The sequence below is a fragment of the Peromyscus maniculatus genome, chromosome 3 (assembly GCF_049852395.1).
Source record: "Peromyscus maniculatus bairdii isolate BWxNUB_F1_BW_parent chromosome 3, HU_Pman_BW_mat_3.1, whole genome shotgun sequence".
NCBI lineage: Eukaryota > Metazoa > Chordata > Mammalia > Rodentia > Cricetidae > Peromyscus > Peromyscus maniculatus.
This window is the reverse complement of record NC_134854.1, coordinates 162,879,098-162,906,796: the sequence shown is the minus strand read 5'-3', so window position 1 is coordinate 162,906,796 and position 27,699 is coordinate 162,879,098. Positions and strand designations below refer to the sequence as shown.

General features: G+C 41.3%; 1 protein-coding gene across 13 annotated transcripts in view; it reads left to right on the top strand.

The window, feature by feature from the left end:
* The window catches only part of Abcc9 (ATP binding cassette subfamily C member 9), a 124,162-nt gene that overhangs the window by 9,697 nt on the left and 86,766 nt on the right, over nt 1-27,699 (top strand). For 9 of the 13 annotated variants that reach the window (XM_076568231.1, XM_076568229.1, XM_076568227.1 and 6 more), the window contains exons 4-11: nt 5,962-6,103; nt 9,994-10,115; nt 14,135-14,301; nt 15,881-16,123; nt 19,380-19,574; nt 21,943-22,095; nt 22,899-23,054; nt 24,824-24,958. In XM_076568231.1, the coding sequence (XP_076424346.1) occupies nt 10,025-10,115; nt 14,135-14,301; nt 15,881-16,123; nt 19,380-19,574; nt 21,943-22,095; nt 22,899-23,054; nt 24,824-24,958 (1,140 nt within the window). In that variant the 5' untranslated portion in view covers nt 5,962-6,103; nt 9,994-10,024. The remainder of the gene's footprint in view (nt 1-5,961; nt 6,104-9,993; nt 10,116-14,134; nt 14,302-15,880; nt 16,124-19,379; nt 19,575-21,942; nt 22,096-22,898; nt 23,055-24,823; nt 24,959-27,699) is intronic. The other 4 variants (XM_076568230.1, XM_076568234.1, XM_076568238.1 and 1 more) reach the window with 1 other exon arrangement.

Below are 27,699 nucleotides of genomic sequence, written 5' to 3'. Positions count from 1 at the left end.
TTAGTTAGTGTTATCCCAAGGTATTTTATATTATTTGTGGCTATTGTAAAGGGTGATGTTTTTCTGACTTCTTTCTCAGCTCTTTTATCATTTGTGTATAGGAGGGCTACTGATTTTTTTGAGTTGATTGTATCCTACCACTTTACTGAAGGAGTTTATCAGCTGTAGGAGTTCCCTGGTAGAGTTTTTGGGGTCACTTATGTATACTATCATGTCATCTGCAAATAGTGAAAGTTTGACTTCTTCCTTGCCAATTTGTATCCCTTTGATCTCCTTTTGTTGTCTTATTGCTCTAGCTAGAATTTCTAGTACTATATTGAATAAATATGGGGAGAGTGGACAGCCTTGTCTTTTTCTTGAATTTAGTGGTATTGCTTTGAGTTTCTCTCATTTTAATTTGATGTTTGCTGTTGGCTTGCTATAAATTGCCTTTATTATGTTTAGGAATGTTCCTTGTATTCCTGATCTTTCTAAGACCTTTATCATGAAGGGGTGTTGGATTTTGTCAAAGGCTTTTTCAGCATCTAATGAGATGATCATGTGGTTTTTTTTCTTTCAGTTTGTTTATATGGTGTATTACATTGACAGATTTTCATATGTTGAACCATCCTTGCATCCCTGGGATGAATCTTACTTGGTCGTGATAGATAATTGTTTTGATGTATTCTTGGATTCGGTTTGCCAATATTTTGTTGAGTATTTATGCATCAATGTTCATGAGGGAGATTGGTCTGTAGTTCTCTTTCTTTGTTGCATCTTTGTGTGGTTTGGGTATCAGGATAATTGTAGCCTCATAAAAAGAGTTTGGTAGTGTTCCTTCTGTTTCTATTGTATGGAACACTTGAAGAGTATTGGTATTAGTTCTTCTTTGAAAATCTGGTAGAATTCTGCACTGAAACCCTCTGGTCCTGGGCTTTTTTTGGTTGAGAGACTTTTGATGACTGTTTCTATTTCTTTAGAGGCTATTGGTTTATTTAAATGGTTTATCTGGTCTTGATTTAATTTTGGTATGTGGTATTTATCCAGAAAATTGTCCATTTCTTCCTGGTTTTCCATTTTTGTGGAGTACAGGTTTTTGAAGTATGATCTGATGATTCTCTGGATTTCCTTGTTGTCTGTTGTTATGTCTCCCTTTTCATTTCTGATTTTGTTAATTTGGGTGATCTCTCTTTGCCTTTTTGTTAATTTGGCTAGGGGTTTGTCTATCTTGTTGATTTTTTCAAAGAACCAACTCTTTGTTTCATTGATTTTTTTTTGTATTGTTCTCTTGTTTTCTATTTCGTTGATTTCAGCCCTCAATTTGATTATTTCCTGGCGTCTATTTCTCCTGGGTGAGTTTGTTTCTTTTTGTTCTAGAGCTTTCAGTTGTGCTGTTAATTCATTGGTATGGGATTGATCCATCTTCTTCATGTGTGCATTTAGAGCTATGAATTTTCCTCTTAGCACTGTTTTCATAGTGTCCCATAAGTTTGGGTATGTTGTACTTTCATTTTCATTGAATTCAAGGAAATCTTTAATTTCTTTCTTTATTTCTTCCTTGACCCATTGATGTTTCAGGTGGGCATTATTTGGTTTCCATGAGTTTGTAGGTTTTCTATAATTTTTGTTGTTGTTGAGGTCTAACTTTAAGGCATGGTGGTCTGATAAGATACAGGAGGTTATTCCGAATTTTTTTGTTTCTGTTGAGATTTGTTTTGTGGCCAAGCATGTGGTCAATTTTTGAGAAGGTTCCATGGGGTGCTGAGAAGAAGGTATATACTTTTGTGTTAGGATGGAATGTTCTGTAGATATCCATTAAGTCCATTTGAGTCATAACATCTGTTAGGTCCTTTATTTCTTTGTTAAGTTTCAGTCTGGTAGATCTGTCTTTTGGTGAGAATGGTGTGTTAAAATCTCTCACTACTAATGTGTGGGGTTTGATGTGCATTTTAAGCTTCAGTAGTGTTTCTTTTATGAATGTGGGTGCTTTTGTATTTGGGGCATAAATGTTTAAAATCGAGACTTCATCTTGGTGGATTTTTCCTGTGATAAATATGTAATGTCCATCCTGATCTCTTTTGATTGATTTTAGTTTGAAGTCTATTTTATTAGATATTAGGATAGCTACACCAGCTTGTTTCTTAGGTCCATTTGCTTGGAAAGCCTTTTCCCAGCCCTTTACTCGGAGGTAGTGTCTGTCTTTGAAGTTGAGGTGTGTTTCTTGTATGCAGCAGATGGATGGGTCCTGTTTTCTTATCTATTCTGTTAGTCTGTGTCTTTTTATAGGTGAGTTGAGACCATTGATATTGATGGATATTAATGACCAGTGATTGTTAATTCCTGTTATTTTTTGTGGTTGTGTTGTGTTGTCTTTCTTTGTTGTATGTTGGTGTGGTATTATCTATTGTTGGATTTTCCCTTCTAGTGCTTTCTGTAGGGCTGGGTTTGTGGACAGGTATTGATTAAATCTGGTTTTATCCTGGAATATTTTGTTTACTCCGCCTATGGTGATTGAGAGTTTTGCTGGGTATAATAGTCTGGGTTGGCATCCGTGGTCTCTTAGTGTCTGCAGAAGATTTGTCCAGGACCTTCTAGCTTTCATAGTCTCTATTGAGAAGTCTGGTGTTATTCTGATGGGTTTGCCTTTATATGTTACTTGGTCTTTTTCCTTTGCGGCTCTTAAAATTTTTCTTTGTTCTGTGTGTTTAGTCTTTTGATTATTATGTGGCGAGGGGACTTTTTTTTTTTTTTTTTTTTTTTTTTTTTTTTTTTAATCCAGCCTATTTGGTGTTCTGTAAGCTTCTTGTATCTTCATAGTTATTTCTTTCTTTAGGTTAGGAAAGTTTTCTTCTATGATTTTGTTGAATATATTTTCTGTGCCTTTGAGTTGGTATTATTCTCTTTCTTCTATCCCTATGATTCTTAGGTTTGGTCTTTACATGGTGTCCCAAATTTCTTGGACGTTTTGTGTTATGACTTTTTTGTCTTTAGTGTTTTCTTTGACTGACAAATCTATTTTCTCTATTGTGTCTTCAGTGTCAGAGATTCTCTGTTCCATCTCTTGCAATCAGTTGGTTATGCTTGTTTCTGTAGTTCCTGTTCGTTTAGTCAGGATTTCTATTTCCCGCATTCAGCATGTGTTTTCTTTATTCTCTCAAATTCATTTTTCAGATCTTGGAATGTTTCTTTTCATCTGTTTAATTGCTTTTTCTTGGCTTTCTTTGATTTCTTCCCATTTTTTGTTCGTTTTTTTCTTCCATTTCTTTAAGGGAACTTTTAATTTCCTCTTTAATGGAGTTTTTTATTTCCTCTTTAAGGGAATTTTTATTTCTTCTTTAAGGGCCTTTATCATCTTCTTAAAGTCATTTTTAGGATTGATTTCTTCTGTTTCTTCTGTCTTGGTATGTTCAGGTCTTGCAGGTGTAGAATCACTAGGTTCTGATGTTGCCATATAGGTCTTTATGTTGTTGCCTGTATTTTTGCACTGGTGTCTACTCATCTCTTCCTCTGCTTGGTGCAGGTGGTGTCTGTGTCTGAGAGTGCCTCTCTTGTTCTAATTTTTAGTCTCGGTTCACTAGGAGTTCTTGGTTAAATTGGTGCTGATGGCCTGTTTCTTCAGGAGCAGCTGATCTCAGTCGGTGAAGTATATACTTATGATTCTGGTGATCAGGTTTGGTGGCTGGGCAGTGCTTTCTTCTGTGTTCCCAGGTCATTTTTTTGTTCATTTGTGGACTCCTCAGCTGATCTTGTTTCCTCAGACTTCAAACTGTAGGGATTTGAATCCTCTCCCGGATGGATTTCAGCTGAGCAGTGTAGTCTCACCAACACCTCCAAGTTGTTGGGTTTCGCAGGGTCAGCAGCTGGGCCCTGGGTTGGCCTCAGATGGAGTGTTCAGATTCATTCTGGTTCCGTCCCATGGAGATAACTTCTTCCCCGGGTGTTGGGATTAAAGGCATCCCTGTTCCAAGCTCTTGATTAAGAGCTTGTTTTCACTAGCTCTTCAGTGGGTAATAGCTCAGTTTCTCGTCTTTATTGCAACTGTGTTTTCGCCGCTGCCTGCTGGGCCTGCCTGCCTCCATGCCAGGCCTATCTGCCTCTGCTCGCCGCCGCCTGGCCTGTCTGTCTCTGCCAGCCACCATGGGGCCTACCTGCCTCTGCCGCACCTGTCTACCTTTGCGGGCCACCGCCGGGCCTGTTTGTCTCTGTGGTCTGCCGCTTGGCCTGTCTGCCTCTGCCGGCGGCTGCCGCTGAGCCTACCTGCCTTTGATGGCCACCGCCGGGCCTGTCTAAGCATTACTATTTTAATGCAGGTCCTAGTTAATAATTCATATCTTGACATGCAGTTAGCCCGTGACATCCCCCTTTAATGTCACCACAGTTTCTGACTACTAGGGTGTTTAAATAGGAGGACTGATGAAATGTTCATTTATGACATTGGCCACTGAGCCAAATCGGAATGAGAGAAGAACCACATCCTAGGGAAATTATAACATCACAGGGAGAGACAGAGCTTGCCTACTAGATGTGAAAGCATAAACCACAGGAGAATGTGTAAGTAAAGCTCACTTTCTACTTGGGAATTACATTTGGAAGCACTAAGATGTGAATCTGTTTTCTTTACAAGGGTATTGCTACATTTCCTTTTGTCTACACAGAACTTCTTTCTTGCAATATTTCTAGCACAATTCCTCATTCATTTTTTAAGTCCATTGCTTATTTCTGTAGTCTAAATCTAGAAAGAAAGAGGAGGGCAAAAAATGCGAGCTGGATTCTCTTCTAGTGTATCATAAAATTCAGTGATGATACTCTCTCTACCTACAGTTTAGGGAGGGAAACCTTAAAATTTGACCAAGAAGTAATTACTGTTTGTTTCTTCTGTTGTGAGCTTAGAGTGAACCAGTGGTGTTCTCAATCCTTCTAAAGAATTGTGTGAATGGCTGAATATTTTTATTTTATTTTAAAGTGTGTGTGTGTGTGTGTGTGTGTGTGTGTGTGTGTGTGTGTAGACTTATGTGCATACAGATGCCCACGATGGCTGAAAGATCTGCTGGAGCTAGTGTTATAGGCACTTGTGAGCTGCTTGTCTGGGGTGCTGGGAACCAAACTCTGGTCTCTGCAACATCAGTATGCACTGCACTCTTAACTGCTGAACCATCTCTACAGGCCCCAATTGCAGCTTTCTTTGAGAAAAGCATAATACGCTTGTTGATCAGTGCTGGCCCAGCTATAGATGCTGATTTTTCTCATATGATGGGTGTATGATTCAGGGTCAGAGAGGTAGCTCATTGTATTATTGTGCAAGCCTGAGGACCTGAGTTTGAATCCCCAGCACCCACATAAAAAATATGCTCTATTACATCTATAATCTAGCCACTCCTATGTCAAGATGGGAGGGGGAGATAGGAAAATCCCTAGAAGCTCACAGGTCAACCGTGACCATTAAGAGACCTTGTCTCAAACAAGGTGGAAAGTGGGGACTTCCATCTGTACATCATGACACACATGTGCTCACACTCCCACTCATGTGGACACACACACAAATATGCATGTGATTCAGAATTGACTCAGCAAAACGGGTCCCCTATTGTACCACCAAAAATGTGTTTTTTTGTTAGTCCCCTGAAGGTCTCATGTGTTAAAAGACTACAAATGCTGATTTTCCTTTGACATTGTAATTATTCATTTGTCTTGTTGGATAAATCAGAAGTTGTAAGTGCATCAGTTATGATCATACTGTTCTCAGAGGTGGAGAGTCATTTCTGAACAATGTTGCATGTGTTCATGTGTGAGCCTCCACGGTGTTGTAAATCTAACTTAAATAGTTGCTTTTAACAGGATGAAAATAGATCAAAGTTTCCATTGCTGTGAGGCACTCAGGGTTCAAGAATTTCCCCAAAGCATGTGGCATTCAATAATGTAAATTATACTCCTGGTTATTGTGACCCTTTTGTTAATCACGTTTTTGGCCCCCTTCTCTTTCAGGATGGGGAAGCCAAAGCTCAAAAGTGCAAATTCATCACAACACATGGCTTCATTTTCCCGGACATAATCTGAGATGGATTCTGACGTTTGCGCTCCTCTTTGTCCACGTCTGTGAAATAGCAGAAGGCATTGTGTCAGACTCGTAAGTGACCCGACTCGTCCATACTTTACTGTATGTGAGCAGGCACATGGACGTAGTCAGAGCACACCATCAAGCTTCGTTGGGGAAGGGGATCAGATCATGACTTATTAGCCATAATAACCGCCACCCACCCTACAGGATAACCACATGGGGTTTGTTTTTGTTTTGTGTGTGTATATATGATGAATGTGTGTTCACATGTGTGAATGGGGTGTGCATGTGGAACGTCAGGGGACAACCTCTGGTGTCGGTCCTCACTCTCTGCCTGTTTGACTTGTGATTCCATTGCCATTGGCCATGCCAGGCTAGCTGGCCCATGTCTCTGATTCACATCATTCCTTAGGATCACTGGGGTTGCAGATGCATGCTACCCTGCCTGGCGTTTTATATGGGTTCTGAACTCAGGTCCACACTTGCACGGTAAACACTTTACCTGCTGAACTTTCCCCCGGTCCCTCTGTGTTTTACCTTCATTGTTGTCTAGCTATATAATTTCTCTGATGGATAATTTCAGATCTTTGTGACTGGTGCTCAGTCATGTGCTTTCATATTTCTTTGTTTTCTTATCCAGAAAGTTCTGTCCTCGGAAACATTTTGATGTGTACTTTATCTTTAAAAATAGGTATATACATATCATCTATACTGATATTAAATATCTGTATCTCTCTCTATGTCTTGATAGTAATTGAGTATATAGCTCTAATATCTATGTATTTATATTTTAACATAGATGCTCTCATTTATTTTGTAAAGGAACAGAAATAGGCAAAGTAGACATTAAGGGAAGCTAAGAGCCATCAAGACAAAGAGACTGAAGTAAAGGATGGGAGAACTTTAATATCAGATTTGCATGAAGTCATATTTCTAGTGTAATTTTGTCCTTCTTATAAAAGCAGGTTATATTAGGAAATAAAATACAATGAATTTTACTTCTAAATGTAAATGTAGTTGGTGAAAAATATTTCTCTCACATAGTAACAGAATAAACTCAAGCAATAGGAAATGCTTAGGCCACGGTATACCTTTCATTCAAACATTGATTAGGAGCCAGGCATGGTGGCATACACCTTTAATCCCAGCACTAGGGAAGCAGAGGCAGGCAGTTCTCCGACTGAGGTACGTAGTGAGTTCCAGGTTAGCTGGGGCTATACAGTAAGACCCTGTCTAAAAAATAATATTAGAACCTTTCAAGTTTTTAAAAAGAAAACTCAAAACCTATTTTCCTCTCATTTCCTAGGAACTCCTTTGCGACTTCTTTGTTTTCCTGTTGCAATTAGCAAGGGCTGAAACTTCCGTCATGGAGACAGCTCTCCCATAATGCTTCATGGTGGCTCCTTGCAGATGTGCGCTTGTCTGAATTTCCGATAAAGGGGAAATCAGAGACTCTAATATGTGTCTTTATTTAAAACAATTGGAGATTTCTTTTGCCCTTGACTTATTAATAACTTTTTAGAACTCTTTGGTGTGTTTGTATAAACACAGCCAATGCTGTCTTTAATACTTTCTTTTGCCTCTGAACCATGTAGTGTGACATTGTATGTCCCTATGCACATATATGAATAGAAACCAGCCCAATATTTCTTAGAACCTTGATGTGTTATCAGGGAGTACTCTTCTCTTCCAGCTTCATGGCTGATGTGTGGCATGAGAGATGGAAAGCAGGCTGAGTGAATAATGAGCGCCCTGTGGGAATGGTGGAAATAAGTTTGTAATGGTGATCATATCAGGAGTTGGTCTTAAAACCAAACAGGCAGATAGAACCAATGTAACCCTGTTCTTGTGCACTGTCTCCCATTTAGACTTATCCCTGCTTTTTACCTAGGCTTCTTAAAATGCCATCTTGCCATGACTTCTTAAACACAAAGTTTGCCTCCTTCTCTCTGACCTACCCTTAAAACTGCTTCTACAAGAGGCCCAATGAACATGCCCCACACAGCCATGGCCATATTATTATGTTTTCATTGCTGATATTTTTTCTTTCTGTCCTTTGTGTGTGTGGTATGTGTATGTGTGTGAATTTGTATTAGCATGTGTATGGAAGCTCACGTGTGAGCCAGTGCATGTATGTGTGGGCCTGAAGTTGATAACAGGTTTCTTACTCCATCACTTGTCATCATTTGTATTAAGGCAAGGTCTCTTACTGAACCCTGAGCTTGTTAGAATGACTAGTCAGCTGGCTTCTGGGATTACAGGAGGGCAATGATGCCATGCCCACCTGGGTTCTGGGGACCTCAACTTCAATCCTCACACTTGCACAGCAAGCCCTTATCCATCTCCTCAGATTCACTTTCAGTGCAGGGAAGTGGTGCTGAGGTTTGCGTAATGTTCAACAAGTCAATGGTCCATCATTAGGTCCCTTCATGATCTGCATATTCTCCTAGAGCTTGCTTCCTTTCTCTTCTGTCCTTATAACACCTCAGTCACACAACTGTCTGCCCAGGAGAGGAACTGTCATTTAACTCTGTCATCGTGGCCTTTGTACATTCACACTGGTCCACTGTAGTCTGACTCTACGGCCATTGCCTTCACAATTCACACTGGTCCGCTGTAGTCTGACTCTACACCCATTGCCTTCACAATTCACACTGGTCCGCTGTAGTCTGACTCTATGGCCGTTGCCTTCACAATTCACACTAGTCCACTGTAGTCTGACTCCATGGCCGTTGCCTTCACAATTCACAGTGATCCACTCTTGCCCAATCTCGCAACTGACCTTTTCCAAATGCCCTGTTTCCTCCATGTCATTGCTGTGAGGATTTGACTGAGACCTTCACTGTGTTGCCTGCCTGTTGTCAATCATTTCCTAGTGGCCTCTCCCTCTGCTTCTTCCCTCCTCCAGAACCCCCAGAACACCTACCAATACCATCATCCCTACAGTGCAGAATAAATCTGTCTAAAATACAAATGTGACCAAGCACTAACAATTAAGCTCTTCCAGTTTTCTTCAGAGAGATTCCTACCCATTACATGGTGTGCAAAGCCTTTTGGGATATAACCTGTTCTAAGCTTTCTGGTTCAGCATTAAACTATTTATAATTTTAAACATATTATGTGGTTTTAAGCTTCAGTATATCTCCACATTCTGTGCCCTGTTTACAACTTTCCTGACTGGGACATTGATTTTGTTTTATTTTATTTTTATTGGCATGTATTCTTTGCCTTCAGTACTGGGTTTCATATAGACAATTTCTTCAAATGCATTACGTACTCTGATCTTATCCTACTGTCCATGCCTTCCCCATGGTCTCCCTGCTCCTTTCTCCCTCCACTCACCCCTCCCTTTCCCTAACCTCCCTTCTGCTTCCATGACATATAAATGCATATGAGTAAATGGTGCCATACATCTATAAAGAATAGTAGGGCCCGCAAATGGGAGAAAATATATTTGCCTTTCTGCCTCTTATTTTGCTTGTATGATGTCCAGCTGCATTTTTTCTGTATTTCAGTCTCCACTGTCAATCACACTTCCATGACTTCCTCAAATGTATTTTTTTCCTATATTTGAACTAGCCACTCTTTCAGCTCATTGTTTTTACTGCTTTGATTATTAAATTATTTCTGCAGGTCTGCTTTGACACATGATTTATATATCACTGTATATATCCACACATACACACTCATATAGAATGGTGGTGATATGTGTTTTGTTGTAAGCACTTGAAGATATTGTTTCATTGTATTTAATCCATGCTTTGTGTTAGGATAAATGCTTTCAGCCCAATTATGTCACACAGGAATGATGTATTTACTCACATGTTTTCTAAGCAACTACTATGGCAGTCTGGCTTTTAAACATAGCTGTGTAAGTTCTCATGTGAAGACTGTAAACACAATGAAGAACTCTCTAGAACTGTTTGCCTTACACATCAACACTGTTTTGCTCTCTCTAGGCGGCGGGAGTCCAGGCATCTCCACCTTTTCATGCCAGCCGTGATGGGATTTGTTGCCACTACAACGTCCATCGTGTATTATCATAATATTGAAACATCAAACTTCCCCAAATTACTTTTAGGTAAGTATTATCACAGGTTTTATGACTATCCTCCCCCAAAGAGCCATTTGCTTTCTTCTCCACGTGACAAATAAGAAGTAGTGAGGGGGCTTGAGGGTAGGAAGCATGGAAAATAATTCTCATGGAGTCTCCTGTAAATGTGAGGTTGGGGATACATCACGGTGTCCTAAGCTGTGACAATTCCATTTTCCCTCCAATCAATGCCCTCTGTGGTGTGTCAGTGTGTGGGGCATGGTGTAGTTTATCTAATGTTTTTGTATTGTTATTGCTTTCTGTGTCTTAAACTCTCTCGTGCTTTATCTGATAGGTTTACAGTTTCAATTTTCATTTTCAGAACCAGGATCCATTTAAAATCAACTGTGTATAAGAAGTTATTAGCAGGCCAGGTTCTTCTTATTTTACACACACAGCCAATGGTTCTAAGCAGCTCCCTTTGGTCTAAGTTTCCAGATAGGATATCATAGAGTTGTCCCTGGTTATTGTCCTCAAAGATGTAGACTAGACATGTAGCTGTCTCCATTCCGCATGCTGGCTGATTTATTTTCCCTTTTGTCTAACCTGGCTAAGGAATGACCAGTCTGCTGGGATCCTTTAAACGGGCCTTGTTGATGCTCTTGTGTGTGCCCATTTCTCCAGCTGTTCATTTTGTGTTGTGTGCTTCTCCACGCACAGCCCGCTGCCTCCTTTCCTTAGATGTTGTTCTCTGTCCTCCTTCCCATAACTTTCAAGGCGGAAACATTGATTTGGGACCTCTCCAAAGTGAATATCTAAAACGATCATCCTTATTCTAAGTTTAGTTTTCTAATTTTTACATGAAGTAGAATTTTTGTTGTCATTCAGTTAGAATTTTTTCTAGTGTGTACAGGAACTATTCTTTCACATGGGTTATTAGATATGCTTGGTTTAATTTCTAAGCATCTGGAGACATCTAGATAGCTTCCCAAACAGTGATATGTAGAGGTGACTGTGGTGACTCTGTGCTTGGTGTTCCCAGTCTGGGACATATTCTCCTGAGGTCAAGGAGGATCCCACCAAGCATGGCAAGGACAGAAGTTCAAAGTCAGCTGGTCCACGGCTGACACCATAGTCCCTGTCATCACTTGGCTCACTGCTTGTTGAGAGAATCCAGACGGCACATGAAAACTGAGAGGACAAGGTGTGGGCTGCTCTAAGTTGTCAAGTTTCTGTCACCCACTAAGCAGTAAGCAGAGGTGACAGGCATTCTTGACTTTTAAAAGATGTAACACTCTTGTTTTTAAATTTTATGTTATTGTTTTCATTTTATGTGTATGGCATTTGGCTGACACATGTATCTCTGTATCATGTGTGCACTTGAGAGGATATTGGAGTCCTTGGAACTGGAATTAAAGATGGTTGTGAGCTACCTTGTGGTTTCTAGGAATTGAACCTGGGTTCTCTGCAAGAAAAGCCAGTGCTCTTAGCTGCTGAGTCATCTCCAGCTTTGTCCTTGACATTTTTTCCCATGTGTTTGAGACAGGGTCTCAATATGTAGTTCAGGTTGACCTCAAACTTCTGGTACTTTTGTATCAGAAGAGTGTCCCAAGTCCTGGGATCACAGGCATACATCATCATCCCTAGTTTTATTTTTAAAACTTAATTACATTGTGAAACAAATACAATCGTTGTTAGTCTGATTCCTGTTGTTCTGTTTCCTTCCTTTTTCATATGCATGTTTATATGGTGTACATATGTGTATGCATGTTCATATGTGTGTGGCCATGATCCAAATACAATCATACTCTGTATGATTTCTGTTTCCTTCCTTTTTCATATGTGTGTTTGTATTGTGTACATATGTATATGCATGTTCATATGTGTGTGGACACATGAGTGTATAGGGGCAAGTGTGTAAATGTGCACGTGTGGTTGCCTCAGGTGGATGTCAGGAATCATCGTTATTGCTCTTCTACCTAATTCATTGAGGTAGGGTCTTTCATAGGAACCGAGAGTTCACCAATACAGCTGGTCTAGCTAGCCAGCTTGTTCCAGGGGTCCCCTGTCTCTGCCTCCTGGGTGTTGTTGGAATTACAGGCAGGTCACTGAGACCACTCAGTACTCATGTGGTTCTGGGGATCTGAACCCCAGTCCTCACACTGGCTGCTTTGACTGCTGAGTTATATCTCATTCCTATTTTAATTTCATTATGCCTTGCTTCCTAATTGCCAGCTCTATGGTCAGTTAATGTGAAAGATAGTCTGAAGGAGGTGAGTGGATTTTATAATGCCAAATACCGAGTACTTCCACAAGCATCAAATAATATGGGATGTTTGATAGTGTCTAGATCTTCAAGTTTTCACTGAGCCATTCACAATTTGATTGTTGAAAAATAGACCCATTAATGGTCAGGTATGGTGGCACACACTTTTAATCCCAGTACTTGGGAGGCAGAGGCAGATGGATATCTGTGAGTTCATGGCCAGCCTGGTCTATAGAGCGAGTTCTAGGATAGCCAGGGGTGTTACATAGAAAATCCCTGTCTCGAAAAAACAATCAATCAATCAATCAATCAAACAAACAAAAATAGACCCTTTTATCATTATTAGATTGTTAAAAACATTTTTTCTTCCAGTTAATATTCCATCCTGAAGTCTACTTGGCTTAAAATTAACATGGCTTCTCCAGGATCTTGTTTCCCGGTTTCATGTTACATCTTTTCCATCACTTATTTTCAACCTGTTTCCAGTATTTAGGGTGGATCTCTTTAGACAATGGATCATTTAGTCTGTTAATTTTCCCTAAATTTATCCTTATTTCTATATCTTAAGCTTAAAAAAACCCTGATACATGTTGAGTTATGATGCCAATGTTCAGCTCTCCTTCATTGAGGAAGGAATGAGCACTCTTAAGCATTCTGGCTCTGCTAAGTGTTGCCCAAACTGGATTGTCTGGTGTGTTTTAGGTTAATTTTATCCTGTATTCACCTGTAATGACCCAAGTACAGAGTGGACTACAATCGGGTCTCTTTGCTTCTAACTCACATTCATGGTATGGGGCGGCTGTGGCACGGGGCTGGCTGTGGTGGTGAGGAACGAAGCATCTGCCCTTCTTATTCAGCTAGTCAAGGACTAGGCTGCTGTTTACGCTCCTTGCTCTTCTCTGTGTCCTGCGGATGGTAGTACTGTTTAAAAGGACTTGTTTGAAAAGAATCGTTTCCTGCTTGAAGGATAGCTGTACAGCAGAAGCTCCACTCTACAGCTGTGTAAATTCCATGACAATTCCATGCAAACAGGGATCCACATACACTGAGCACTACAATGTACCCACCTAACCAATAAATTACACAGACACTAACTTGTTAATTCTTCATATAACTGAAGGTCTTAAGAAACAAGATCATGGACAAACCACTGCAGAGACCCACAGAATCATAACAACTCTGAGAAAAGAGATTATACTTAGGTCTCCTTACAGCTTCCCATGTATCATACATATTGATTGAGTGAAAACAATCAATATTTCTAGCATATTTTCATACCTTCATGCATCGGAAGAACTAATATGATCAAAGTGTTGACATGCTCCAAAGCAATTCATAGATTCAATGAACACCCCCCACCACCATCAAAACACTAATGTCATTCTCCTCAGATCTGACTAAAAGCAAGGCAGGGGACATCACAGGACTTCAAATGATGGCACCGAGCTCTAGTGATCAAAACAGCATGGCATTGGTATCAAGACAGACAGACATGGAAAATGATATTAAAGTCAGAAAGCAATACTGTTCACTTACAGCACAAAGGCACAGAAACATACATTGGAAGGGAGGCAGTCTCTTCAGTAACTGGAGCTGTGGGAAACTGGATATTCTCATGCAGAAGACTGAAATTTAACCCCCATTTCTCATCCTGTATCATACTTTCAATTTATAACCCATGACACACTCTTAAACATTGTTTCTTACTGAAGAACTTATTTGTAAATGAAATACTCAATATGTGTTTGTGTTTATGTTGAAATGTTAGTGGAGCTTTGCATGTCCCCTTCTCTTTCTGCAGCTTTATTCCTGTACTGGGTGATGGCCTTTATCACAAAGACGATAAAGCTGGTCAAATACTGGCAGTTGGGGTGGGGAGTGTCAGATCTGCGCTTCTGCATCACAGGTGTGATGGTCATCTTGAATGGGCTGCTGATGGCTGTGGAGATCAATGTCATCCGGGTCAGAGTGAGTACCAATTGCATTTTTGTAATGACTGACACTCGGGACCTCAGCATTAGAGATTACAGCCAGCCAGGAATAAGCAGTGTTAAGGAGAGCGGGAAAAGGACATGTGATCTGTGTGTAAACATGAAGTTAAAATAGCCACTGAATTACGGGACATTTGTCTTAGTTACTTTTCTATTGCTCTGATAACACTGTGACCAAGGCAACTTAAAGAAGAAAGGGTTTACTGGGGCTGGTCACAGTTTCTGAGGGTTAGAGTCCATGGCCATCATGGCTAGAGTGGTGGCAGTCAGTCAGTCAGTCAGTCAGGCAGTCAGTCAGTCAGGCAGGCAGGCAGGCAGGCAGGCAGTCAGGCAGGCAGACAGGCAGACAAGCAGGCAGGCAGATAGGCAGGCAGCAGTCAGTTAGTCAGTCAGTCAGACAGACAGACAGGCAAACAAGCAGGAAGTCAGGCAGGCAGGGAGCCAGGCAGGCAGTCAGGCAGGCAGGCAGACAGGCAGACAGGCAGACAGGTAGACAGGCACTGGAGCAGTAGGTGAGAGCTTACATGTTGATCCGCAAGCATGAGAGAGATGATAGAGATAAGAGAAATGATAGAGAGAGGATAGATAGACAGGGAATGGCACTAGTCTTTTGACATATCAGAACCTGCTCTCAGTGACACATCACCTACAACCTACAACAAGGCCACACCTCCTAATCCTCCCCAAGCAGTTCCACTACCTGAGGACCAAGCATTTACCTCTGTGAACCTGTGTGTGTGTGTGTGTGTGTGTGTGTGTGTGTGTATGTGTGTGTGTGTGATCCTCATGCAAACCACCACACCATTAATATCTCAGAATCTGTGTGAACCTGTACTCTATTTATGCTCTCAAGGTAGTGATGGATTTCTTCATCGTGATTGGCCGAAGGCATGTCTGGGTTTATCAAAACATGTATCTTGAAGTTGATCATTGTAGAGAGGACAATTTTATCTACTCTTCTCATTTCCCTGATGAGGCATCTATAGTGGTAACTAGGTACATGTCCAAAACGCAGTGGTTAGGACTATAGTTAAGGCACACGAAGCCTAGCTTTCAATTCGTCTATACTTTCTGTTCTTCGTGCTGTCAGTTACATTGTGTGAGACACTACTATCCCTAGCAGGTTTTCAATATTCATATTCTATCAAATAACTTTATGTGGAGAGAGATACACACTACAGTGAAAGTGGACAGTAGACATATAACATTAGCCAAACCATGTGACACAACAGTGGTGTTAAAATCTCAAAGACAGAACAGTCTTCATTAATTTAACCCTATCATAGGATAAAGACAGGTTCTTTTAAAGGGCTAATTTTTCAGGTGTGTCTCCAAATGGTTTCAATGTGGAATTCTAGCAATTAGCTAGTTAGTCTAAAGAAAACAAAGGAAAAACATTGCAAAGGATATTTCAGAATGCAATGGAAAGAACCATTAATTAAAACATGAGTTTTGATTGTCTTAAATGAAAATTCAGGAAAGGTTATGGTTTTATTTTTAGTCTGTCAAGAGAGAAGTAGGCAAATGGTCACACTGTGGAATTCTTCCTACCGCAGAGATATGTTTTCTTCATGAATCCTCAGAAAGTGAAGCCTCCAGAAGATCTCCAGGACCTGGGTGTGAGGTTCCTCCAGCCGTTTGTGAATTTATTGTCCAAAGCTACGTACTGGTGGATGAATGCGCTGATCATATCTGCTCACAGGAAGCCTATTGATCTGAAGGCGATTGGAAAGTTGCCAATAGCAATGAGGGCGGTGACAAATTACGTTTGCCTGAAGGAAGCCTATGAAGAGCAAAAGGTAATAGCATTTGTCTTCCACATCTGTAACCAAGGAGGGAAGGCAGGCTTGTTAAATATGAAAGTGCAAAGCTCAAATAGTATCTGCTCAAGGTAAAGTGGATTTTCTCCATCTGTCTCAGCCAGGAGTGAGACTTTGTGTTAATTACATCACTGGAGAAAAAGAGGAAGGGGCTAATGAAGTAAACAGATGTCGTGACTGTTGTCCTAATCACATGAGGAAGGACGGTGCGGGCACTGGTTTTTTCCTCTGGAATATGTGCTCAAGTACACATTAAAAATGAGCTCAGGGTCTGGAGAGATGGCTCAGTGGTTAAGAGCACTGGCTGCTCTTCCAGAGGTCTTAGGTTTGATTCTCAGCACCCTCAGGATGGCTCATAACCTTTTGTCACTGCGTTCCCAGGAGATTTGATGCCTTCCTCTGGCTTTGGAGGGCACTGCACACATATGGTACACATAAAACATAATAAATTGAGTGATCCCATGTAACTAACCTGTTACCTAGAATATTAATAGCTCATACATTCTAGTTCTTCTCCCATCCTAGTTCTTCTCAAGTATCTTATGAATCACTTTTCTAAGTATGGCAAAAATAGTGTATGTTTGTAGCAGGCTTTCTCTCTGGACCACCAGCCAGTTCCCAAATCATGACACAGAGACTAATTATTAGTTAAGGATCCTCAACCTTGTCTTATGCTTGTCCCAGTAGCTCTTATAACTTAATACCCTGTTTATCTTCATCTATATTTTGCCTTGAAACTTTTACCATTCTTTTATTCCGTGTGTCCTACTCTGTGTCTATCTGTTTGACAGCTACCTGGCTGGCTGGGCCCCAGCATCTCCCTCTGTTTTTCCCTTGTTCTCTCTTTCTCTTCTGTTGAGCCTAGATTCTTCCTCCTACTTATTCTCTCTGCCCACCAGTCCCGCCTATCCCTCTGCTGCCTAGCTATTGACTGTTCAGATTTTTATTAGACCAATCAGATGCCTTAGGCAGGCAAGGTGAAACAGCAACACATCTTCACATAATTAAACACATGTAACACATCTTTGCCTAGTTAAACAAATGGAGCATAAACAAATGTAACATACCTTTACATAGCTAAAGTAATATTCCACAACAGATGTTCATTAATATCTCCTCCCTCCTCTTTTTTTTTTCTTGAGACAGGATTTCTGTGTAGTATCCCTGGCTGTCCTGGCACTTGCTTTGTAGACCAGGCTGGCCCTGAACTCATAGAGATCCACTTGCCTCTACCTCCCGAGTGCTTGGATTAAAGGGATGTGCCACCACTCCTGACACTAATAACCACTCAAATCTCATATTAATTATCAATAAACATTGGGTTCTATTGTTCAGACTTGGAAACTATTGAAATGAAAGGACTGTGAACTTCTATTTCATATATTATTATAAATGTTTTCATAAATTGTCTGCTTCCAGCATCTTTCTGTGTATTAATAATTGCTTTAAAATGTTAAAAGTGTGTCTTTAGATATTTCATTTTAAAAATACCTTTGCTTTATTCTTTGACAAGTTCATACATCTATACAATATATCTCAATCCCATTTACTTCTTTGGATATTTTAAAATTGTCCATTACCATTCCAAATAGTCCTGGGTGGGATACACAGTTCTAAATGTATTTTGGTTACTACTCACAATGTTGATGCTCACAATGATCATGGAAGGGAGTCATGCGTGCTGAATCAGTTAAAGAGATTTTTGGCAACTCTAAATGAAAATCAACTGTTTATGGTAAATGATGAAAATGACCATGTGTATCAGAATCTTGTGTTTTGAAATGGCTATTGCAGAAAAACGTTGCTACAAATGGGCCTGAGTCGCTTTTCTGGTTTCCCTTGAGGAAAGTATTGTATTAAAGTGTGTAAATTTCTCTGCTAAAGTAAAGATTTAAAATGTAGACTAAACTTACCTCAGATTTCCTGGGTGCTTTTTATGTACAGTTTGAACTTGAAATGCTCATGTCATGTGAGTAAACCTGGTAGAAAATGAAGAAATCATCGACTCTAATGGACAGTTGAATATGAAAGATGAATTCTATTCTATTGTGTGTGTTTGTATGTGTGTAGGTGCATGTGATTGAACACTTGAGGAGGCCAGATGATAGCCATAGATTGCCTTAGGAGATTTCCACCTGTTTTTTTGAGACAGGGTCTCTCAGTGGGACATAGGACTCCCCTGTGAGGGAGACTGGCTGGTCAGTGAACCCCAGGGATGCCTCCCTTGTGTTAGGAATCTGAGTCACCATGCCTGCCTTTTTTCATGTGGTTTCTGATGATTGAACTTGAGTTCTCATGCTTGTGAGGCAAGCAATTTACCAACTAAACCATCCCCCACCCCAGCCTTCTGCTCCATTGAGTCCCTTCTTTGACACCGTAGATGTTCAGGCCTTAAAGTCTTTATGAACAATGGCTGATGTATGAGTCAATGGTCATCTTAAACATGTATCTATTTTTCTTTTTTCAAACACATGCTTCTAACACTTTAAAACGAACTGGCTACTCTTTATGAAGCTGACAAAATGTGTAAGATAAATCATGTGAGATAATCTATTTTAGCTTACAGTAGTGTGATTGGGAACCTCTTATGAATACTAAATATTCAAACATATGAGCCTATGAGGCCATTTTTATTCAAATCTCTATAGTATGTGTGTGTGGACATGTGCATGTCATGGCTCACATGTAGAGATCAGAGGACAACATGTAGAAGTGGGTTCTCTCTTTACACCACGTGGATCATGGGGATTGATCTCAGGTCATCAGGCTTGGTGGCAAGCATCTTTACTCACTGGGCCATCTTGCCTGTCCTCCTCACAGTACTTTTGAAAGGAAATACATGATTGGATACATGATACAAGGCCTCATAACATCAGACCTTGTCTCTCATTGTCTTGTTTTTCATATGATTTTCTGTGGTCATATCCATGAGTGATATACATTTTCAAGCTCAAGGGAACTAGATATGAATTTGTCCTTAAGAATTCCATGTCATCCTTTGATAACTAAAAATAACACAGAGATGTAGAACTAACTTATATATTATGCTGTATCTGTTTTATTGTGATGGTTCCAGAAGCTACCATTTGTATAAAATGCAAGGATACAGAATTTCCCATGTTGCATTGAAATCTCCACAGTTTCTTTTAGATCTTTAGAATATTGTTGGGATTTCAGAAAGCACATCACTCAGCTGCTACTTCAAGCTTTTACTTGGGTCTTTTGTTTGCTTCAGAAAAAAGTTGCAGACCATCCGAATCGGACCCCATCCATATGGCTGGCCATGTACAGAGCTTTCGGGAGACCAATCTTGCTGAGCAGCACATTCCGATACTTGGCTGACTTGCTTGGGTTTGCTGGTCCTCTGTGTATTTCCAGAATAGTCCAATGTGTGAATGAAATCAAGAATGGGACGACTAACATAACAGGAGTAAGTTCATGGTTTTTCTTTTTATTATTTAGTGTTTGCATTAGTTACTTTTTATTGCTGTGAAGACACAGTAACCAAGGAAACTCATAGAAGAAAGAGTTTATTGTACAACTATAGTTCCAGAGGGTTAGAGTCCATGACCATGATGGGGAGCATGGCAGCAGGCAGGCAGATGTGGTGTTGGACCAGTAGCTGAGAGCTCACATCCTGATCCACAAGCATGAGGCAGAGAGAGAGCTAACTGGGAATGGCATGGGCTATTGAAACCTGAAAGCCTGCTCTCTGTGACACACCCCCTCCAACAAGGCCGCACCTCCAATCCTTCCTGAGCAGTTCCACAAACTGGGGTCAAGTATTCAAACATATGAGCCTATGGGGGACATTCTTATTTGCATCACCACAATGTATATATATGTGGACATGTAAATGACATAGCAAACATGTGGAGATCAGAGGACAACTTGTGGGAGTAGAGTAGGTTCTCTCTTTCCAACATGTGGGTCTTATAGATTGGTCTCACATCAGCCTTGGTAGCAAACACCTTTATTTGCTGAGCCATCTTGCCTGCCCCGCCCACAGTACTTTTGAAAGGAAACACATTACTGGATGATTACATTGTAATTGTCACATTTTATTAATGCAGAAATTCAAGCAGGTTTATTATAGAGAAATGGAATGTTTTTAAGTAAAACCAATAATTTTCCTTTTGAAGAAAAAAAATATATGTATATCAAAATTATTCCTAAGATTTGGAGCTTATAAATATTTTATAATCACCCTTCATGTGTAAGGAACTTCATGCAAAAATTCACATTGATTATTTTACTTGATTTTTATAGTAATCTTTAAATAGGATATGAGAGTGTTAAGTCACTGCTTAAAAGGTCTGTGGCAATAATATGGCCAATGTGGTTTTCAATATTACATATTATTTTCTGTTTTATTGTGTTTGTATGCATGAATGTTTTCAGGTGAGTGTGTGTGTGTGTGTGTGTGTGTGTGTGTGTGTGTGTGTGTGTGTGTGTGTTTAGGCCAGAGGTTGTCATTGGCTGTCTTCCTCAATCACTCCTACACCTTAATGTTTTTTGAGACAAGCTTCTCACTTTGTTTGGAATTAAATTTGGGTAACTGGGTGCCAGTGGGCCCTAGTGGTCCTCCTGTCTCCATTTTCCTGTCAGTAAAGGGCTGGACACCCAAGCATAAGGAGCCAGGTTTTTATCTTCAGCACCTATGTAGAAAAATCCAGGCATAGGAGCCCACACCTGGACCACAGGGCTGGGAGAATGGGGATGGGGTAGAGCTGGAGGTTCATATACCTGAACTCGGGCTGGAGGTTCAGATACCTGAACTCAGGCTGGGAGAATGGGGATGGGGTAGGGATGGAGGTCCAGATGCTGAAGGTGAAGAAGGCAATTGAAATATAATCTTACTAGATTAAAAAAATACACTTTATTGAAATGCATTCACAAGTAAAAGTATCACACATCTAGATTAAGTTGGTTACTTAAGCAAGCACTTGCTTGCCTAGTCCCAAACTCTGTCTCAGTAAACTTTGCTACAGTTATAATGGCCATTCTGAAGCCATTGCTTAGGGTTTTACCCTTTACCAACAATTACATTTTTATTCACTTATTCACCACAAAAAAGGAGGAGGAGGATGAAGATGAGAAAGAGGAGGAGAAGGAAGAGGAGGAGGAAGAGGAGGAGGAGAGGACTATGAAGGAGTTTGAAACCACAAAATCTATTTGCTTTACATACTCCTTCACAACACTACGTTTCAATAACAAAAATGCAGAATGTCTGTGATACTGTCATGTGCTTCATTGACTGTCACCAAGTGACACTGTTGTTCACAAAGCCAAACCAATGTCATTTCATCCATATGATGGACCCCATCATTTTCCTACTAAGACATGTCTCCCAAAGTCATCTTTTCTTCCTGGAAGTGACCCATGGGTGAAATAAATAAATGACATGTTTTAAACTTGGCTTCACTAGTATGAATTAGGATACATGGAAACTGGAAAACGTTAACTGTGTACAATGATTTTAAAGACCACGGACAAGGTGGCCCAGTCAGTGAAGTTCTTGACTGACAAGCAGGAGAGCCAGGGTAATTTATGACTGTCATCCCAGTGTAGGGAAAGTGGAGACAGGAAGGCCCCTGGGACTCACCACCAGACAGTCTGGGTGAACTAGTGAGCTCCCAGCCAATGGGAGACCCCGTCTCAAGGGCGATAGATATCTGCATTGTAAGAACATTGAGTTTTAAATTGGAAATCATGTGACCTTTCATAAACACACATGATACATCTGGTAGATGGAAAGACTGGTTTTAATTTGTTTTCTGTTTACTTGTCGGGATAAGAATTCAGAGACACTCTCATCGAAGGAATTTCTGGAGAACACCTATGTGCTGGCAGTCCTGCTCTTCCTGGCCCTTATCCTGCAAAGGACGTTTTTGCAGGCTTCCTACTATGTGACCATAGAGACTGGCATCAACCTCCGCGGGGCTCTGCTGGTACGTAGAACAGGGGACCTTTGCATCTTGTAAGTGCCATGCACTGTGTGTTGGTAAGAACACTAACCATTTAGGGAACAACCCCACCCCACCCCACTCCACCCCACCCCACCCCACCCCACTCCACTCCACTCCACCCCACCCCACCCCACTCCACTCTGTTTACGCTTTAATACTCTGACAACATGTTTCTAGGATCTACTTTTAAAAAATTTAGTTGTCATATAAAATAATGGAATTTATTGTAACGTTTTCATAGATATATTTCATTATGCTTCGTTCTCTCTCTCTTTGTTCTCTCTGATCCCTTTCATACGCTGAAAATAGTCCCTCCTGTTTTTGAGTCACATATATTCAATTACCCTCCCATTATTGCCACCTTTGGATCTCCCCTCCCTCTTTACAGCCCCTTCTCCCTCCTCACAGCCCCTTCCTCTCCCTCCTCACAGCCCCTCTTGGCTTCCAGATCTGTAGCTTCTACTTAATGAAAGAAGCACGGACTTAATGTGTGTGTGTGTGTGGGAGCTTTCAAAATAACACATTAAGTAAGACATTTCAAAAATCTTGCATTTACCATTCCTATGTCTGTTTATTCTTGAACATAATGTTTAAAGTTGAGTGTGGGTCTTAATTATAGTCCTAGAAAACACAAATTCTTATTTAAGAACATGGTTAGTTTAAGAAGGTAGAGAAGCTTATAAATTTTCAAAAACTTAAAATAATTGTTATTTCAATGGAAGGAAATAATTAGTGTTGGATTTAAGTTTGGAGCTCAGCATTAATCTTTTCCCCTTTCCTCATAGGCTATGATATACAATAAAATCCTTCGGCTCTCTACTTCTAACCTATCCATGGGTGAGATGACCCTGGGACAGATCAACAACTTGGTTGCCATAGAAACCAATCAGCTCATGTGGTTCTTGTTCCTGTGTCCTAATCTGTGGGCCATGCCTGTCCAGGTAGATCAATGTACATAAGATGCTTATTGGAAGGGGAGAAGAAAGAAACAGCTGAGAATGCTTGGCTCCGGGAAGGGCATACTGTTGGGATGTTCTAGTGTCCTTGGGCCACTTTTTGTGGACAAGGAATATGAGATTAAGGGATGTTAGAAGGTTAAATAGTCGGATGTGGGGTTCATTGCTTAACTTCTAATGTCTGTGGTGCTCCTTGCGTGCGCTGCTGTGGAAGGCCCCCAAGTGTCACTGTCTGTATCTGTACAGTGGGAATAGCACACAGATCTTCTTGACATAGCTGTCAAGTTTGAAGAAGTCCAAAGCATTTGGAAACAGGGTCTTCGCATTTCACGGCACTTAGTAGCCGCTGGTTGTTGGTATTACTGTCCAAATCCACACCCAGGTCTGGACTCTTTCATTCTGACAAACTCCCACAGCATTTCTGATCTACAGCGGCACTTCACATCATCCCATGGCTTCAACTGGGGGTTGAAACATGGCAAGCTCTGGTGCTATTTAGCCATATGTTATATAAAGTAGCATTTTAAATGAGTTTTAATGAGTTTTTTGTTTGTTTGTTTTTGTTTTTAAAGATGTGGTTTTTATCACACTAGGTAAAAACGGCCAAAGAAACACTTTCAGCTCTTTTTCTGGGTTGCCATATTGGGTATTTTTCATTATCTCAAAATTTTCATCTTTAAATTGAAACTTACACTGTGTACATTTATTAAAAGTACATAAAGTAATAACAATGCAAGTTCTTAAATGTATTATTTATAGTTTGTTCTTAGTGGAAATTCAAATTCATAAAATACAAGTGTTTGAGCATACTGGATAGCAAGCCTGAGGTCAGTCTTGGCTGGTTTAGTCAGCCTTGGCTATGTAGCAAGTTGGAAGCCTCTCTCAGAAACAAAAAATAAAAATGGATGAAAAGAGAAAAATGAGTGTGATAAAGTAGCCTGAGGGTCTTTATAATTGGTTGGTTTTGTTTGGTTAGGGTTTGAATATGTAGTCTTAGCTGGTCTTGAACTCACAGCGACCTTCCTACCTACAGCTCCCAAGCGCTGGGGTTACAGCCTTGTGTCACCACACCCAGCTTTCTTCACAGATTTGCTTAGGCATAGACTTCTTAAGTGGCGTTTGGAGTCACCAAGTAGGGAACTTTTGTCCCCCAGCAGCCCTCCTATGCTCACGTGGAATGCTGCCAATACCTCCATTTCCACAACTTTGAAAACCTAGTACAATTCCAGGAGAACCTAGAGTGTCAAGTTTATTGTGGGTGACAGCCTGTTCATCCCTTTAAAGCCTCCTTTCAAGTTTAGACATGTGTTATAAGGTCAGAAACACCAGGAGGCCATTCCACAGTTCCATGGAGTAAACTGGTCTGACATCAGTTGTACAGATCAACATACTAAAAATATGTTCCTAGAGCTTGGCTGCACAAAGAAGTCTTAGCGAAACTCAGCTGTCACCATTGAGTTGGCCCCCAAATGAACGTAGCACGATAATTAAGAGCATCCATTAGCCGGGCGGTGGTGGCGCACGCCTTTAATCCCAGCACTCGGGAGGCAGAGCCAGGCGGATCTCTGTGAGTTCGAGGCCAGCCTGGTCTACAGAGCGAGTTCCAGGAAAGGCGCAAAGCTACGCAGAGAAACCCTGTCTCGAAAAACCAAAAAAAAAAAAAAAAAAAAAGAGCATCCATTTCCACTGATGGCGTTCCCGCAATCGCTGGTTCCCGCAGCCTGCTCACTCTGCTGTTCTGTGCTCCCTCCCAGATCATAATGGGGGTGATCCTGCTGTACAATCTGCTTGGATTAAGTGCACTGGTTGGCGCCGGGGTCATCGTGCTTCTCGCGCCCATTCAGTACTTCATCGCCACGAAGCTCGCTGAGGCTCAGAAGAGCACTCTGGTGAGTCACGTCCTCGGAAACGTTATTAGCAAATTGAGCTGTGCTGGGCGATTTTTGTAGTTTTTATAATATAGGAAGAAGTCACTCCATTTCAACTGGATAATTTCAAAATTGTTGTATCCCTAACCCCTTCCCTCCCTTTTATCTCCCTCCATCCCTCCCTCCGTCCCTCCCTTCCTTCCTTCCTTCCTTCCTCCCTTCCTCCTTCCTTTCTCTCTCTCTCTCTCTCTCTCTCTCTCTCTCTCTCTCTCTCTCCCTCCCTCCCTCCCTCCCTCCCTCTCTCTCTCTTTCTTCCTCTCCCCCACCTCTTTCTTCTGACAGGGTCTTAGTACATGCAACCCTGGCTGTCCTGAAATTTGCTATGTAGACCAGGCTGCCCTGAATAGACAGGGCTCTGCCTGTTTCTGTGTCCTGGTGCTGGGATTAAAGTGTTACCATTCCTGGCCTCATTTGTATTCTTGGGCAGTGAATGTGTATTTTGATTAGTGCAAAAATATTTTAAATTGGTGCTTATTCAATCTACATAGTAAATTTCATTCAAGTATTTAGTAATGTTGAATCTTTTCAATCTGTGTCACCTGTATCCCATCAAACCCTTTTGCTTCTCTAGACAGTTTGCACATCTACTTTCATGTCATACACACACGTCTGAATTTATGTATCTGTGTAAAACCCAGGACTCACAGATGAGAGAAAACGTGTCCTTGTCATTTCCAGTCTGATCTAATTTACTTATTGTGATGATCTTCAGTTGCACCCATGTCTTGCAAAGGGCATAGTTTTGTTCTTCGTGGTGGGATAAAATCCACTGTGCATGCATGTACTTTGTTTACCCACTCCCCTGGTGTGGATGCCTTGCTTGGTTCCAAACCTCAGCTACCCTGATCGGTGCTGTATTGACAGTGGTGTGCAAGAGTCTCTGTGACGTGTGCATGTGGAGTCATGCGTGCAAGTATTCAGGGGTGGTTAGCTGGGTCATGTGGTAGAGAGAGCTTTAGTCTTTTTGGAGAATTTCCACACTGATTTCTGTGGTGTCTGGGCAAGTGTTAAGGTAGAGTGGAAACTGAGGACCTTACCGTCTTACTCTCGCACTATGGGAATGGCAGTGCGAATCACAGTGGGGGGCAAGACTTGGGGCCCTTTTACTTCTGTTTCTCTTTTCAGAGAGGGTCTCACTGTGCAGCTCTGGCTGTCGTGGACTCACTGTGTAGATGGGGCTGGCCTGGGATTCACAAAGATCTGCCTGTCTTTTCCTCTCCAATGCTGCAATTAGATGTGTACACCGCCACATCCGGCTGGATCTTCTAAAAGAAGAAAAACTTGTCAAAATGACTCTTAAGCATACTTTGAGGCCACTGGGTGACAAGGAAGAAACGAACCAAGCAGGGGTCACAGATCAGATTTGGTGCATCAGAGGTTAAATTCCCTCCAATGGTGACCCGTCAGTGACAGCGAATCCTGTTGAGTGTGTTCATGGTCATGTTGTCAAGGAAGGGACAGTCCAATTGTTGACCCTTTCTGCCTTCAATTTACCATGAAATAATTTTATTTGAACAAGCATTGGCTTCTTGCAAAGAACCATTTGCAAATAGTAAAATTGTTGATAGCATATTTAGAAATGAAGCTTGATTAACTGTGAGGAGGCTGGGTGTAGATCAGGGGTCACATGTGGGGTGCTGCCACCCTCAGGCTGGGTGTAGATCAGGGGTCACATGCGGGGTGCTGCTACCCTCAGGCTGGGTGCAGATCAGGGGTCACATGCAGGGGTGCTGCTACCCTCAGGCTGGGTGCAGATCAGGGGTCACATGTGGGGTGCTGCTACCTTCAGCATCACTCCTTGAGCTGGCATTTCTACTGTGAGAAGGAAGTTGTATGTCATGCAAGCATCAGCAGGCTTGTTTCTGTCTTTTGGGGCTTTTCCTCACTTGTTTGTTTGCGGCTAGGGTGAGGTGATGCCTGGTGTCTGCATTTGTCCTCACTGTGCCCTAAGCCACCTCCCTTTTCACTGAAGCAGTCAAATGCAGAAAGACGTTGAAGGGCAGGCAGCATGAAAGGAGACATCACACCCCTCACACATCTGTCTTTCATTTTACTGCTCACAAGTAATCATTTGATAGGCATTCAAGGCCCTGCAGAGACAAAGGTGAACAAAACACAGGTGAGTGGCTACCTTGCTTTCTTTCCTCTGCCTTTCAGCCACCCAGCTGTCCCTGTCGATGGTTAGTGGACCTCCTGTGCTTTGCAGGATGTTCTCGTAGACTACTGGGTGGCAGGATGTTCTCGTAGACTACTGGGTGGCAGAGGCAGCTAAACAATGATGCAATGATTAAATCAAGGACTTCAATCCATGACAAATGTCTCTGAAATCACTCTGATTCTTAGCCTTGAACAAGAACATATGAAAAAGCATGCAGAAATGGGCTGTAAGTATGTGGGCTCGACTACTAGAGCATGAGGGCAAGTGTGAACTCCTCCCACAGCAGACATTGCAGCTCCAAAGAAGAAGCAAACCTTTCGCTACCTGGAGGACCAGCCTCCAGCAGTGCAGGCAGGGCTTGATGGGAACCCAGGGAGTCAGGGTAACTATGACCTTCTTTATCTGAGGGGCAAGGGGAAAGATACTCACACACTCTTGGTGCTTTCCTTCTTCTGGATCCTTTACTCTGTGTTCTATTCTCTCTCCTTATCTCTCTCCAGAAATGTCCTTTCTGTCTCTCTCAATGTTTTCCTTCCTACTCTAC